This window comes from Miniopterus schreibersii, assembly GCF_964146895.1.
Source record: "Miniopterus schreibersii genome assembly, chromosome: 4".
Classification (NCBI taxonomy): Eukaryota; Metazoa; Chordata; class Mammalia; order Chiroptera; family Miniopteridae; genus Miniopterus; species Miniopterus schreibersii.
This window is the reverse complement of record NC_138105.1, coordinates 19,351,418-19,367,065: the sequence shown is the minus strand read 5'-3', so window position 1 is coordinate 19,367,065 and position 15,648 is coordinate 19,351,418. Positions and strand designations below refer to the sequence as shown.

Here is a 15,648-nt window from a genome sequence, read left to right as displayed (position 1 = left end):
CAGCACAAGCCTTTGTAAGTCCCTTTCGAAGCCCCACTGCATAATGGGATCTTTGTATCATGGGGCCTTAGCTCCTAACGGGAACAAATGAGTCTCTGGGCAACGCTCCCAAGCTTGCAGTTCCCTCCCAGGGAACTTGAACCCTAAAGGAAGGAAGGAAAAAGAAAAGAAGGGAGGATGTGGAAGACCAGATAAATGCTGGGACTCCCCTAAACCTTGCCCCTTTCCTGCCTCTCCTTCAGTGTTAGCCTCGCTACCCAAATGAGCATGTCCATTGGCTGCCTGCCCTTCTGTCTCACCTGAGCAAAGTCCTCAGCTAACACCATCGATAGGTTCTGCGACTTTTAGCAAAGCGATGACTAGTGAAAGCCATTTTACCAGAGGCTGATAGAAACAAGAGCGAAGTTCCTGTGGCATCTCACCAATGTTATGACAAAACGATGGTGAATGAAATGGCATTAATCGAGGACCTGCTATGCTATGTCACATGCCGTTCATTTGAGCCATGTTATCCTTTCCCTGCTCTCCCCTCTTTCACCCCCCACCCCCCGCCACAATGTATTCCCCCTGGGTCTCTTCTGAACATTTGCTCCATGTCTCCGAACGGTTCCTGACACTTGATATGAAAACAGATTCAAGGAGCCATTTTCTCTCCAGAAGAGCAGCTCATGAAAGGCGTGAAGAACCTAGTATGTTCTGGGAATCACAGATGGTAGTGTCATGTTTAGTCTGTGAAGTGAGGTAGGGAGCAGTGGCAGATGAGGCAGAACAGGGGCAGGAACCAGTCTTGGTGGAAGATTGTGTCCCAGAGGCCATGGAAGCCATTGAAGAATTCTGCACAGGTTGGAACTCACTCTCCTTCCACTCAGCCTTCCTCACTTACATCCCTTTCTCTCTTTCTCCCTCTCTCTCTCCCTCTCTCTCTCCTTCCTCCCACCATCCCATTTGGCTCGTAGCAAAATCTTAATAACACCAAAGATTTACTGAGACTCTTCACTGGGTAAACGTTCTGTTCACATTACCTCATTTCAAACTTGCAGCACTTACGAGGTAGGCGTTATTGTCCCCATTTCACAGATGAGGAAAATGGCTCCAATGAGTGATCTATCCTTTTTTCAAATCTCTCTTTTGGAGAAAAAATTAAAGATATCTGTAGGAGGCCTTGAGGCCTGGAGACAGAACAGGGAAGAGTAAGTGCAGACTGGACAACTCTGGAGGAGGAACTTCCAGGTTCTGATGGGGCCCAGCTCACCCAGCCTTGCTCGCCTCCCTGTGCTTGGCATTTCCCCACTCCCTGTCTTGGTCCACTTGTGTCCTCCAATTCCCACACTTCCTTGGATACTCTTTGTCTTTCAGGTTATGTATTTGTTCAGAAAATGCCTGGGTGGACCAGGACCCTCTGGAAGCCCCGGCACCTGTAGAGGATGGCCTCCCCTATCCTCCCCCGACTCTAGCAAAAGAGATCTGGCCTCACCCTGGGATTCCAAGGCTCTTCAGCAAAGGTTAGCTCCTCCCAACCTCATCTCCCACTACCTACCCCTATGCCCTCTCACAAGCTAAAAATACATAACTACATATGCTTCCCAGAACATGCCAAGTTCTTGAAACCTTTACATATGCATTTTCTCTCTCTGAAATGCCAGCATCTCCTCTGCCCCAAGTTTTTCACCAGGAAAACTAATTAACCTCAGCTTTGACTCAAACATGACCTCTAGCCCCACCAATATTATCATTCAGGCCATCATTTCTTGTTTGAACTACTCCCTCACTGGCCTCTAGGATGCCACTCTGGCCGTATACCCACACTGTACCCAGAGTAATTTTTCTAAAATGCAAACTTGCCCAGCCATTATGGTTCAGTTGGTTGGGCATCTGGCTTTCCTTCCCAGAGCTACACTGAAGGGTTGCCAGTTTGATTCCCAGTCAGGGCACATGCCCTGGTAGGGGGAAAGCAGGAAGCAGCTGATCTATGTTTTGCTCTCCTATGCATGTTTCTCTTTCTCTTCCTCTCCTTTTCTCTCTAAAAATTAATAAAAATATTAAAAAATAAAAATGCAACCTTGATCTTATAGATTCCCTTCTTAAAACTTGTCAATGGTTTCCCATGCTCTCAAGGTAAAGACATAACTTTTTAATCCGGGTTTGGCAGCTCTTCCACCCCACTCCCACCCACTCCTCTTGATTCACATCTTCCCACCCTGCCCACCATCCTGTAGGTACTCCAGTCAGATTTCCAGACACTATTACTCAATTCCTTGAAACTTGCCGTTCTCTCTTGACCTTACATTTTGTACCCTTGGCCTTTCCCTCCTTTTCCCCCAGCTGACTTCTACTAACCTTTCAGGTAGGTCTCAGTCTGAACTTACCTCACCATGGTGCTTTCCAGAATCCCCCACACTGGGCAAGTTGCCTCTGCTTTCTGCCCCCACTGCCCATTATTTCCCCTAGGACAGCATTTATCCTGTTTGTTACTAACTACCTTTTATTCACTCCCATGCCCAACTGGGAGCCTACCTTATTTCCCGCTGTAACCCAGAGTCTAGTACTAGTGGGCTTTCCATTAACAATTGTTAAAGTAGTGAGTGAACAAAGCCTTCCCTGTCTTCACAGTGCAGGTTGAGGTACCCACTAAAGCTTCTACAACCACCATCCTCATAGTCACTATTCTGGATGATAGGTGATTGCTGCTCTGAGTGTCCCTCTCTCTTTATGGATTGGGATAGTACCTTTAATGCTTGTACTCCAGTGCCTAATTCAGAGCTCAGCATTCATCCTTCCATCATCCTCTCATTATTTCTAACAAATATTTATTGGGGCCCTGGCCAGCTAGTTCTGTTGGATAGAGAATCATCCCAATACTTCAAAGCTGCAAGTTCCATCTCTGGCCAGGGCACATATAAAAAGCAACTAATGAATGCATAAATAGGTAGAACAACAAATCGATGTTTCTCTCTCTCTCTCTTCTTCTGTCTCTCTAAAATTAATCAATCAATAAATTTAAAAATACAAATATTTACTGAGTATTAGAGACTGTGAATGCAGCAGTGAACGAGGTAGACAGGGCCCTGCCTTCAAGCTCACATTCTAGGGGCATAGATGGGTGAGCAGGAGGTTCAGTGAATCTCAGTCCTACTGGAAAGCCCCTGCAGGCTTTCCTTCTCAGAGCTACAAAGCAAGGAGCACAGACTCAGGAGAAGGAGAGTATATTCTCTTGGTGACCTCTGGACTTCCTCCCTTAGTCTGGGTCTCCTTGGGACTAGCCATCAAACAGCAGCAGCAGGGAGAAAGGGAATGAGGGTGGGAAGGCAGGCCTAGGGAAAAGGGCCCAAGTCCCTAAAGACAGGCAATGGTTCTACAATCTGGTGTCAATGAGCATTTGGCCAATGCAGTGTGATAACTGGCTTTTTTCTTTACCCTGGAGCAGAGAAAGAGAGATCCACAGAGGGAAAGACATAAATGGACAGAGATGGCAGAGGAAAAAGGAAGGAGAGAAAAAGTAGAACAAAGAGGAAGAGTCAGAAATACAAGAAGGAAGGAGACTGAGGCACAAACAGAAGGCCTGCAGGACTGAGCCCTGCCTTTGTTGCTGGGAGACAACTCTGGGTATAGCTCCTCCTCTGGGTCACTGGAGGGGGTGAAAAAGAGGGATTCCCTAGGGTTTCAAGAGCCCTCTGATCCTGCAAATTGTCTTTGGCGCCATCTGGCCACCCCAGAAGGCTTCTCCCAGGGAACTGCCAGCCTCCAAACCAGGATATACTCCATGCAGACCCTTATGAGTAAAGGACAGGCAGTGATGAAAAAACACAGTTGCTCTGGAAACGTCAACCTCTGATTTTCATCTTTCTCAGAAAAGATCATAGAAAAGACCCTGTGTTTGCCATTTGTTTCCTAACTGGGGTTCCAGGTTCTGCTCTCTGAGATACCGACCCAACAATACCTAATCTGAAAGCACATCCCAGAAACTTCCCTGAGCTGGGAGCTGGGGAGGCGGGCCCCCACCACCCAGGAGTCCCCAAATGCCCAGCACAAGCCTAAGTTCCTACTAGGGCTGCTGCCTTTGCCAGCAGCCTTAGCTGCTTGCTCCTGAGGCTGCGATGCCATCTGCCGTTCAACTTAGGAAATTAGCTGACTCTGGTTGCACAACCAAGGGGGAGCCTGGCTGGAGTTGGGCAAGGGGCCCACCTAGGTCTCAGGAGAGCCCTGTCTTTGCCTCTGGACAGACCCAGCAGTAGGCTTCAGAGACAGAATAAATGCTCTGTTCCCTGTCATCATTCTTCTTAGACTAGGCAGGATGTTTTTCTTTCACAAAAAGGGTTCCCTCACACATAGTACAAGGGTTTATCTGTGTGACCAATAGAATATGACAAAAGTAATGGTATGTAACTTCCAAGATTAGATTATAAAGGACATTGGCTTTCTTCTCTCACCCCCCCCCCCACCCTGACACACACACACACATCACTTGCTCTGGGAGAAGGTAGTTGCCATGTCATGAAACCCCTATGTGGAGGTCCACGTGGTAAGGCACTGAGGCCCTCTGTCAACAGCCACGTGAGTGAGCTTGGAGGCAGATCCTCCAGCCTCAGGCAAGCCTTCAGATGACTGAAGCCCTAGCAGACAGCCTGACTGAAACCTCATGAGTGACCCTGAGCCAACTCAGCTGAGCTGCTCCCAGTTACTCTCAGAAACTGAGTGAAATAAATGTCTAAAGTTTGGGAGTAATTTGTTATGGAAAAACATAATAAACTATCATGGTATTATTACATCATGGCATATCATCTTCATTTCCTTATGAGATCTGGCATTTGGATCCCACCTTCTCTGTCTCTCTAACCTCATCTTTTACCATCCCATCCTCTCCCAGCTCAGCCTCACCCTAGGCTCACTCCAGCCACAGGACCTTTGAATTTGCTTTTCTCTCTGCTGGAGCCCCCTCCCGGCTACCCCTTGGCATGGTCACTCCCTTATCTCCTTCAGGTCTTTATTCACATGTAGCCTTTTCAGTGTAGCCTTCCTTGATCCCCCTGCACCCTTAAGCTGCAGCTCCCACATCTGCCTATCTTTTTCTCTATTTTTATTCTTAGACCTTATGATTATACAACATACACAATAAAATATACTTTGCATAATTATCTTGTTATGTCTATCTTCCCCACTAGAATGAAATAAGCTTCATGAAGGCAATAATTTGTGTTTTTGTCTATTTTTGTCATTGCTCTATTCCCCAGCACATGGAATAGTGATAAGCACATAATCAATGTGTAATACCCATTTACTGAGTGGGGAAAAACGAATATCATAATTCACCAAATATGGTATATATGTCTTCTAGATTCCATATCATATATCACATGCCATATTATGATGTCACATACATATATTTAAATGCAGTGCAGAGAGACTAGAGTCATAATGAGAAGACCTGGCTTTGTTGCTTGCTGACAAACTATGTTACTATGAGCCAGGCATGTAACCTGCCTAAGCCTCAGTTTTATTCTTCTGTAAAAGTGAGGTTATTATAACTTCCCTGTCTTATCATAGGATATTTGTAGAAATCAAATGGTGATTCATGTTAGAGGTGTTTTTTTTTAATCTAACACATAATATGCATTTCTGAAATGTGTTCCAAAGACCACGTCCCAGAATAAGCTCTGTGGGGGGGGGGGAATCGGAGGTTTAGGCAATGTGAATTCCAATTTCTAATGACCCCTCGGACATTCACAATTCACATTAGCACATGAAAGGCTCTGAAAATCCTGCAGGGAAGGTCTTCTCCCAACATACCTGACTACATTTGGAGAAACACTGCTGTCTAAGAGCATTGCCTTTGGTATCAGGATAGAACTTTAGATCAGAAAGGAATTCTAAATTTCTAGAAAGAGAAATCCCAGAGTGGGTGGGCAGTGAGATCCAACAGCTGAAAAGGAGATTGGGAGGAGGAAGGAGGAAGAGGGGGAGGAAGAGAAGAAGGAAAAGGAGGAACACGAGAGGAGAGAAGGAATCCAAGAGCAAGGGAAGGAGAAAGAAGAAAGAGAAATGAGGGAAGAGGTAGGGGAAGGAAGACGAGGGCAAAGGGGGGATAAATGGTGATGGAAGGAGACTTGACTTGGGGTAGTGAACACCCAGTAAAAAGGAGAAAGAAAGACAGATGAATGGTGAAGGGATAAAGGCCAACGAAACTCATCCCCTTTGAAAAGAACTCTGCAAAACAAAGGCAACCTGACATTTCGCAGGGGTGGGGTGAGGCTGGGAATCCGGGAACCCTGGTGCTGACTGCTGGGCTGGTTTACTCCTCTGAATGTTGCCTCTGCCAATTTCCACAGTTGGGGCTCAGCCTTCCTTTTCAGCTTCAAAGAACCTCTGATGGAAGAGATTTCTTCTTTATCAGGGAGGAGGAATCAGGTAAACCAAATCATCAGCTTCTCAATTTAGTGTACTTACGTGCCTGAAATGGCAGCTGCCATTTTTTTCTTTTCTTGTGAGCCAATGAGGCTTCTTGGCAGCATTCATCTCCCCAGAGCGTGCCTGGCTTGGGGAAAAAAAGAATAGCAATTCCTCCCTCTAGGATTCCCTAGGCTAAATGGGACACGAAGAGGTTGGCAGGTTTATTCTCCACCTCAAGTTAGGCCTGCCTCAGCCCAGTCCAAACAGATATTCTTAAAAAAGATTCTGTAGCTCTCTTTGGCATCCACTCACTTTTCCAGCCCTTTGTTATCTCTCCTTCAGTCTTTTTCCTATAATTTCATTTCTTTTACTGTCTTTCCCTTACCCCAGAAGAAGGGAGTGATCTGACAGTCATAAGTTGCATGTGTAGTAACCAATAGAGGAACAACTCATCTCTCTGGGTATATGATTGGTGAATACAATTTGAAGAACCTTATTTCCCACTAGCTGGGAGGCTGAGTTTTGTTTTTTTGTTTTGCTTTGTAATTGTGGATTCAAAGTTGGAATAGAGAGGTAATGTTAAAGGAAACATACATTGGGCACCTGCCTGGTCCCTTAAATATTATATCTCATTAAATCTTCACAACAACCTAAAATGTAGAAATTACAATTCCCATTTTACAGGTGAGCAGACTGAGGTCCAGAGGCTACTTGCCTAAAGTCAAATAGCTAACATGTAAGTGGTGAAGTCAGAATCAGATCCACATCTGACTCCCAAATCCATGTTCTCCCTACCCAGGAGGTTTGTATATATCACACAGAAACCTAGGTCTTAGTTTCCTTGCAATTCTGGAGTATATTTCGTTTATAATCTAACCCCACAAACATGCTAAGTTTCTGGCTGTTTTCTCATGCCCATTTACTGCAGGGTAACCTTAGTATCAGAAAAGTGCAACTAACTCTGTTAAGGCTTTCCTGTGACCAAATCTGAATTCATTCTACCTGATGTCCACCTGCCTCATCAGACAGTAATCTCCACCATGGTAAGGACCACGCCTGTCTTATTAATTACTGTATCCTTCCTAGTGCCTAGCACAGGGCTTGCTCCATGGTAAACAATCAATATTTGTTGAATGAATGAATGGATGATGAAGGCAGAAAGAGAAGAATATATAAAGCAAGATAAGAGAACCTGAGACAAAGATTAAAAGGCAAATATTTATTTTTAAAACAAGCAAGGAAGAAGTGAGGTAGCCAGGAAGAGAATGAGACACAGTAAGATAAAACTCAGCACAAACAAGCAAGATAAATATAGCCTCTCGCCAGTGTCCTTTTAAAATTACTTTCTATATTTGAGCCTAAGTGACAAGTGAAATCTCCTCTGTAATTTCCCATGTGTTCATCTAATGAATTTCCGGCAAATGGTTTCGGTATTGGAGGGCCAATTTGGACATTGTGGGGTTGGGGTGGTGAGAAAATGAGGGGTATGGAAATAGACTAATTGAGTCTAGAAACTAAGTGAAGGGGTGATTGGAGGCATGTGAGGAGGAAGCTAAGTCTTGGAACTTGCTCAACATGAAAAAGGCCTGGGAATTGGTTTTGCTCTAGCTGATGTCACCGTGATGTTTCCCTATATGCCATAGAGGGAGTCCAGAATCCCAGGATGCCTTGCAACTATTCTTTGAACCACATTGCCTATCTTGTAAAGAGCTTTATTTGTTTATGTGGAGGACATTATATTAATAATTTAACTTCAATCATTAGAGGGAATGAAGGAACTAGCTCTCTCAGGTTCACATACCTTTTACACAGTAGGTACACTATAAACGTTGAACCAAATCATTATGAGGGAGTCAGTCATTATGAGGGAGGGGAAGTATGGGAATGCATAATCTACCCCTTTGCATCTGTTTGTGCTGCCCACACAAGTGCATTAAGTTTCTCTGTACACTGAGGAAGGAGATCTGAGAGGACCCAGGACCCAGAATAAAAAGTCCTCTCTAACCCTGGCCAGTGTGGCTCAGTTGGTTGAGTGTCATCCCTCAGACAGAAAGGTCGCTGGTTTGATTCCTAGTCAGGGCATATACCCAGGTTGCAGGTTTGATCCCCAGATGGGGGTGCAACCGATCAATGTTTCTCTCCTTCCTTCTCCCTCTCCCTTCCTCTCTCTCTAAAAAAAATCAATAAAAACTTGTTTTTTAAAAGTCCTCTCTAGTCTTTAAAATTGGAAATGACCATGCAGTTCCACAATTTGAACCAGAATTGCAGATCTTTCAGGTCCCCAAGTATGCTTTTCATTGTTGTTGTTTTAACAGCTTTATTGAGATATGTCACATGCCATCCAATTCACCCACTTAAAGTATACTAGTCAATGGTTTTATTATATTCACAGATATGTGTAACCATCACCACAATTTTAGAACCTTTTCATCACTTTAAAAAGGAACCCTGAAACCTTTAGCTATAACCCCATCCCCACAACCCAAGCAACACCGAATTTACTATCTGTTTCTATAGATTTTCCTAATATGGACTTTCATATGAATACAATCAAACAATATGTGGTCTGGCTTCTTTAATTTAATGTAATGTTTTCAAGGTTCAATCATTCCTTTTTAAGGCCAAATAAGATTCCACCATATGGATATACCACATTTGTCTTTCCATTTGTTAGTTAATGAGTATTTGGATTGTTTCAACTTTTCAGTTATTATAAATAATGCTACTATGAACATTTGTGTATAAGTTTTTGTGTGGACATACGTTTTCATTTTCTTGGGTGTACACTGAAGAGTAGAACTGCTGACTTATAAAGTAATTCTATGGTTAATCATTCGAGGAACTGCCAGACTGTTTTCCAAAATGGCTACACCATTTTACACCACCAGCTGCGTATGAGGGTTCCAGTTTCTCTATATCCCTGCCAATCCAACTATGCTTTTGAGAAATAAGAACAACTGCAGGGCCCCACTTGAACTTGGGTAGCTGTTACAGAGCAGCAACAAGAAGAGGACAGTGATGATGAAGCAATCTCTCTTCTACTCTAAGCCTTTAGGATCAGCCACAGGGAATTCTGCCTTCTCCAGTACCCTCCCTGACGCCCTGGGCTGGGTTAGCTGCCCCCTGACATGGGCCAAGGACATCTATACTTGTCTTTCTCCCCCACTAGATTGCAAGCTTTAGTCAGGAAGCTTACATTGCTCTGACTTTATCTGCAGTGCCTGAAGAGGGAGGGTCTGGCAAACAGTAGGTAGATGCTTAATAAATGTTGATTCATTGACTGAACAAATGATTAAATATTTCTCTACCGGTGGTTCCTGTTCAGGGAGGAGAGGAAAAGAACAGTCTTAAGGGCAAAAGGGATCAAGGAGGGAAGCAAGAAGAAGAGGACAGATGGAGGAGAAAGGGAAAAGCAGGCAAGCAGGTTGGGGACCTGGTGTCCTGTGGGACCAGCCTTTCAATTATGAGGTCAAATTCAGAACTAATGGGCCTATTCTAATCCTTTGCTTTCCACCTGGCTACTCTTTTTTCTGGAATTTTTCCTTTTCTTTTTTGTAATTATTCCTAACGATTTTGTCTTCAAGAATAAGAAACAAGCAAAAAAGTAGAAAAGTAGTTGATATTACAGGTACGACCACATAAATCAACTCACCAAAATGAACTCAGAATTTAAAAGGATGATGGTTGGAGAAAAAACAAGATGGTGACATAGGTAACAGCTGCGCCCGCCGCCTCCCGCAACCACATCAAAATCACAGCTAAAATACAGAACCACCATCACTCAGAACCTCCTGAGATCTGGCTGAACAGAAGCCCCACAACCAGGGACCTGAAGAAGCACCGAGACCAGGAGGAGGGACGGAGACACGGGCGGATCTGGGCTGAATCACAGAGACGCCGCCGCGGGCCCACACCCGGTGCCGAGGTTGAGACCCGGGAGGGAATCTCAGCGGCGGAGTTTTCCCAGAGGAGGGAGGGGTCCCAGACCCACAGCAGGCCCCCAGCCCAGGGCTCCAGGCCGGGAAGAGACGGCCCCACAACTCCAGGCTGTGAAACCAGCGGGGACTGTGGCTGAGCGTCACGGAGGCTGCGGGAGCCCCAGCAGCTCCTCTCAAAGGGCCCGCGCACAGACTCACTTAGACGCGCTCCCTCTGAGCCCAGCGCCGGGCAGCAGCCTGAAAGGACCTGGGACACTAGGAGAGGAACTAACCTGCCTGAGATCCGGGCGAGAGCTGGAGGGGTGGCTTCCTCCCAGGCAGAAGGGCTGGAAGAGGCCATTCTCCTTTGGCAAGTCCTCCCCGCACAGCCGGCAGGCAGGCGCCATATTTGAATCGCCAGCACCTGACTCACACCTTTGGCCCCGCCCCGTGATTCCCGGAGGCCCCGCCCCTCCCCACTTGCAACTCATCCGGGCCATTTCCAGGGGCTTTTCTGTGCAAGTGGCCTCTCGAGCCTCATGCTTAGGACTTTCCTAAATTCTCTCAAACAATAAGCAGCGGGCCCCATACAGCTTGACAAGAGGCCCCAGGCCTGGCACTAGCAGCAGCCTGCATTGGCTCATAGCTTGGCCTCTCCTGGACACCTCCAAGCCCAGCACAAGGAGCAGCCAACTACGGTTTGCTGTGTAGCTCATGCTGGGTGGCCCTGGGCAAGACACTGGCACAGGCTGACTTTCCACCTCTCGGGAGGCCCCAGAGACAGTGCACCTGGTGCTCAGACTGGACCACACTGGATTACAACCCTACCACAGCCACAAGTGACACACTCAAGGGGCGCACTTGGTGAACCAAAGCTCCACTGAAGTAAATCCTGCTCCATAGGGGTGTCTCCAGCACAGCAGCTCTCTGGTTGTAGTTGCAGCTGGTCCTCACAGCTGACTGGCCTGGGGGTCAGTTCTTCCTAGGGACGCCAACAGCAATCAAGGCTCAACTACAACAGGACAGTGCACACAGCCCACACAGGGGAACACCTAGAAGGCCCAGCTCAGGTGACTGGGGGGGCTGAGCCACTGGACCCTACTATACAAAACCACTGTACAAATTCCAGGAGACATAGCAGCTCTACCTAATACATAGAAACAAACACCTGGAAACAGCCAAAATGGGGAGGCAAAGAAACATGTCACAAAGGAAAGAGCAGAAGAAGTCTCTAGAAGAGGAACTAAATGAAATAGATCCAAGCAAGCTAACAGATAGAGAGTTCAGAATTTTGGTTATAAGGATGTTTAAGCAGATGGTTAGGGAAATAACTGAGAAAATCGATAACATAATAATGAAATGAAGGCTACAGGAACTGAAATAAAGAATAATTTACATGGAATCAACAGTAGAGTAGAGGACACTGAGAATCAAATCAGCAATTTGGAACATGAGGAAACAAAAAGCACCCAACCAGAAGAGCAAAAAGAAAAAAGAATCCAGAAATATGAAGATAGTATAAGGAGCCTCTGGGACAACTCCAAGAGGCCCAACATTCGTATTATTGGGGTGCCAGAAGAGGCAGAAAGAGATCAAGGAATTGAAAACCTATTTGAAAAAATAATTACAGAACTACAACCAAGATTGCTCTACCCAGCAAAGCTATCATTTAGAATTGAAGGTCAAATAAAGAGCTTCACAGATAAGAAAAAGCTGAAGGAGTTCATCACCACCAGACCAGCACTACAGGAAATGCTGAAGGGTCTTCTTTAAGAAGAAGCTAATGAACAAAAGAATCTGATGAACTAAATAGATCTAGAGACATTGACACATGCAACAAACAATCATATTTCAGAAGAAAGAGGGAAGGGGGTGGAGAGTGGGAAGAGATTAACCAGAGAAGTTATATGCATATATGCATAACCTATGGACACAGTCAATAACAGGGTGAAGGCCTAGGGAGGGGGTGGGAGCGAAGTGGAGGGGGTTATTTGCAGGGGAAAATGGTATACCTGTAATACTCTCAACAATAAAGATAAATTTAAAAAGAAAAATAAAATAAAAGGATGGAGGTTAAGAATGTTAACTAAGAAAGATTTTTTAAATTAGGAAATGAAAAAAATCATAATCTAGATTTTCCACTAAGGATACTGAATGGCCAATATCTAAAAAAGGTATCCATCTTTCCAATATACTGTGAGAACATGGCCCACAGCTCAGCCTTCCTCATAATGGCTGGCCTTCCCTCTACACAATCCTGCCTTCTACCTGAACTAATCCATGAATCCAATTGTCATCAGGTCATTGGTCCCTCTCTCTCCAAAGGCCTTAGTATCTCCCTAGCTCAATTAGTTTCTGTCTCTTCAAAGCACACATGCATACATACACACAAACCTCATCTTTCCTTTTCATGAATCCTCAGGGTAGCTCTGCCTTCTCCATTTTGTGTGTTTGGAAGGAAAGAAAGCAAAATATATGAGATGCCAATGCAATTTCTCCTTTAGCAGAGCTCCGCAGGACAATTACCCACCCAATCTGCCGGTTTTATAGCTCTCATAACCCTCCTTTATGAACACACTGTGACAGCCGGATGCAGGCATTGATTATGGCAGCAGTCTTCAGCCACATTCCTATTTAACTGCAAAGCAGAGCTCTTGCCTACCAGGCCAGCAAAGCTCATGTGACTTTTTTAATTACTGTATTTATGGAAGCCTTTTTCCAATCACAGCCTGTGTGCAACTCCATCAAAACTGGAGAGGAACTGTACTTACCACTTCTCCAGAAGCCCTCTGGCCTTGCATCTCTCCCTAGAAACAATTTAGGGCTCTGGGCTTTCTCAGCAGAGGTCTGTATGCACAGGAAGCACTCTTTTTTTTCTTCTTTTTTTTTTTTTATGAAAAAGCTGAGAAAAGATAATAAAACATGTTGGCAGCTGCCAAGGGCAGTGGCTGATTCCCAGGGGCTCTCCTGGCAAAGGAGCCAGGTGCAGTAGTTGAGCAGGGACGGTAGAATGTGGGGGCGTGAAAGGGAAGGGGCTCTAGAATTTGGGGAATGGATTTAGAAATTATTGCTGCTGAGCCCTTGCCCCTGTGGGTCCCAGCTTCACCAGCCGTTCAGCAGGACAGCATCATACTGACTTCAGCTAGATGGGGAAGGAAGTTTTAGTGTTTAGAAGACATGTTGGTAATCTGGTGAGCAATCTGGCCGCTCTGGCTGATTGTGCCACAGTGTAAATCTGGCAGAGAAAGCCAGTGTTCTTTAGCTGCTGCAGCTCAGCTAAGGATCCCACTGCAGGCACCAGGGATGCAGTCCCGCTGGGTTAGGCTGTAGGAGTGACAGGCATAATCTACTCGAAAACCTCCTGGAGAGATTCTGAAAACGAAGGTGACCTTTGTGGGTGGGCGATGAGCTGAGCGATGGCGCTGCTGGAGAAAGCCAGAAAGAGGATCTGCGTGGGAGATGGAAAAAGCGTGGGTTGAGCCTGCAGAAACCGAAAGGGGCCACGTGTGTAAGAACCAGCCTCCCGGGGGCGCTCAGTGTGGGTAGGCAGGAAGCACGGCCGCAGCGGGACACGCAAGGTTTTCTCACTGGCAACTCCAAACCAGCGCCCCGTCCATCCGTAAGTAACAAAGGGGATACGAGGCAATTAAATGTAGTCCTTGTTAGGATTCCTACCCTTTCTCTTCTGGAGTCTTAACTCCAATAAGAAGTACGCTCACCTATGCCACCGCTGCAGCATTTTTTCAGCTGGGTCTTTCCTGGGCGGGGCTTCTGGGCCCCGCCCACTTGGGGCCCCGCCCAGGAGCGTCCCCGGGGCGGGGCTCTGCGCCGCTCGCCGCTGCCCTTTCCCCTGTGGCTTCGGCCGGGGCTGCAGCGTTGCGGCTCAGCTCCGGACACGTGCGGGTGAGTAAGGGCCAAGTGGGGTGAGGCCTTGGAGGTTTACCTGCCCGGGACGAGAGGCAGCGGTGGGGAGGCTTTTTCAAGGCACGGGCCGAAACTGGGGTTCGTTTCCTCGTGACCCTGAATTTGGAGGGCATCTTGAAGAGACGCTGGGAAATCGTAGCGCTAGAGTCGCCCCCTGTTTTCTACCATCCCTCTCTTCCCTAGAGAGTCACGTAGAGCCGGTCGTGGAGAGTTTCGATCCCCAGGCTCGAAGGCCAGGGACTTGGGAAAGGTTTTGAGGAACACGTGCCCGGTGGAGTTCCATCAGTTCCAACCCAAGCCCCTGAAAGGGATTCGTTTTTAGACCTGGACAAAGAGCCCACTGTATTTATTTTTCCTCCAAATTATTTGGAGGCATTTAGGAGTGAAATTAGAGATGGCTGGGGAAATGTATGGTCTTAGGTACCCCAATCTTAAATAAAAAAGGTTAATTATGAGGGCGAGCAGGTAGGAATGTTTATTAACATTCTTGCAAACATTTTGGTTGTTTTCAACCAGCAGTCGAGGATCTTTGGCAGGAATGGCAACCTGTCTCAAGTTCCTTTCACATCCATTACAGCAACCAATTATTATTCTGAAGTACTGCTTTTATAGTTCTTAAAGAGACACTATAATCGAGGGCTTCCTCAACCTAGTTTTAACTAGCCTTTCCACTTTTCGCTGCCCTTTGCTCTCCCAGGGTAACTTTTCTATTCACTTGTATCCATCATCTCCTTGCCTGGAATGTAGCTCCTGATAACAGCAAGTGTTTACTGAGTGCCCATTCTATACCAGCTATTATCCTATGGGCACAATTTATATTCCGTTTAAGCCTCCTAATGACCTTGTGTGCATAGTACTAATAATTACATTCTGATTTTACAGATGAGAAGATTGAGGTAGAGACTTTAAGTTACTTGTTAGCTGTTTCTCGGCTGTTAAGCTTCCTGGTACTTATTGACCAGACCATTAATTTTATCCTATTGAACTGCTGTGAGACATAAGCAACAATAACATGTGAAAATAACCAAGGGAAGATTATTTTATTGCCTATTATTGTTTCTGTAGCTCAGGCCTCACTCTTACGGGGTTTTGAGGGCAGGGGTCTTGAACTCCACACAAGTGTTCACTAACTGTTGGCTGACTCTAACCTGGAGTTCTTTGATTGCAGTTGTGGACTTTGGACAGATGCAGCGTCAGGTGAGTGCAACTCATTCACCTACCTCTGGCCCCAGCTGTAGGCAGCTGCCTAGGTTGCCTTGTACCTAGGCAAGTGTTACACTGCTGGGAGAACAGCAGCCCTTAGCTGGTTGGCATTCTGGGCCTGGTTCATGCCAACTCTGTTGTTAACTATACCAGGATGCCAGCATAGGTGCTTAGAGCATGACTTTGCAGGGAGACACCTAAAAATCCAGACCTTTCTGAG

The 15,648-nt window shown here is 46.0% G+C and overlaps 2 protein-coding genes across 4 annotated transcripts in view; one reads left to right on the top strand and one right to left on the bottom strand.

Annotated features, from left to right (window-relative positions):
* SIL1 (SIL1 nucleotide exchange factor) overlaps positions 1-13,203 on the bottom strand; it is a 252,419-nt gene extending 239,216 nt beyond the window's left edge. The window contains exon 1 of one of the 2 annotated variants that reach the window (XR_013998657.1): positions 13,073-13,117. Coding sequence is in view for 1 of the 2 variants with exons in the window: in XM_081134981.1 (XP_080991107.1) it covers positions 13,073-13,102 (30 nt within the window). In the remaining variant the exon portion in view is untranslated. Of the gene's footprint in view, positions 1-13,072 lie in introns of both variants that reach the window. The other variant, XM_081134981.1, reaches the window with a different exon arrangement.
* A 945-nt stretch (positions 13,204-14,148) lies between these two features.
* The window catches only part of MATR3 (matrin 3), a 48,974-nt gene continuing 47,474 nt past the window's right edge, over positions 14,149-15,648 (top strand). For both annotated transcript variants that reach the window (XM_081134972.1, XM_081134967.1), the window contains exons 1-2: positions 14,149-14,204; positions 15,394-15,422. The gene's annotated coding sequence lies outside the window, so the exon portion shown is untranslated. The remainder of the gene's footprint in view (positions 14,205-15,393; positions 15,423-15,648) is intronic.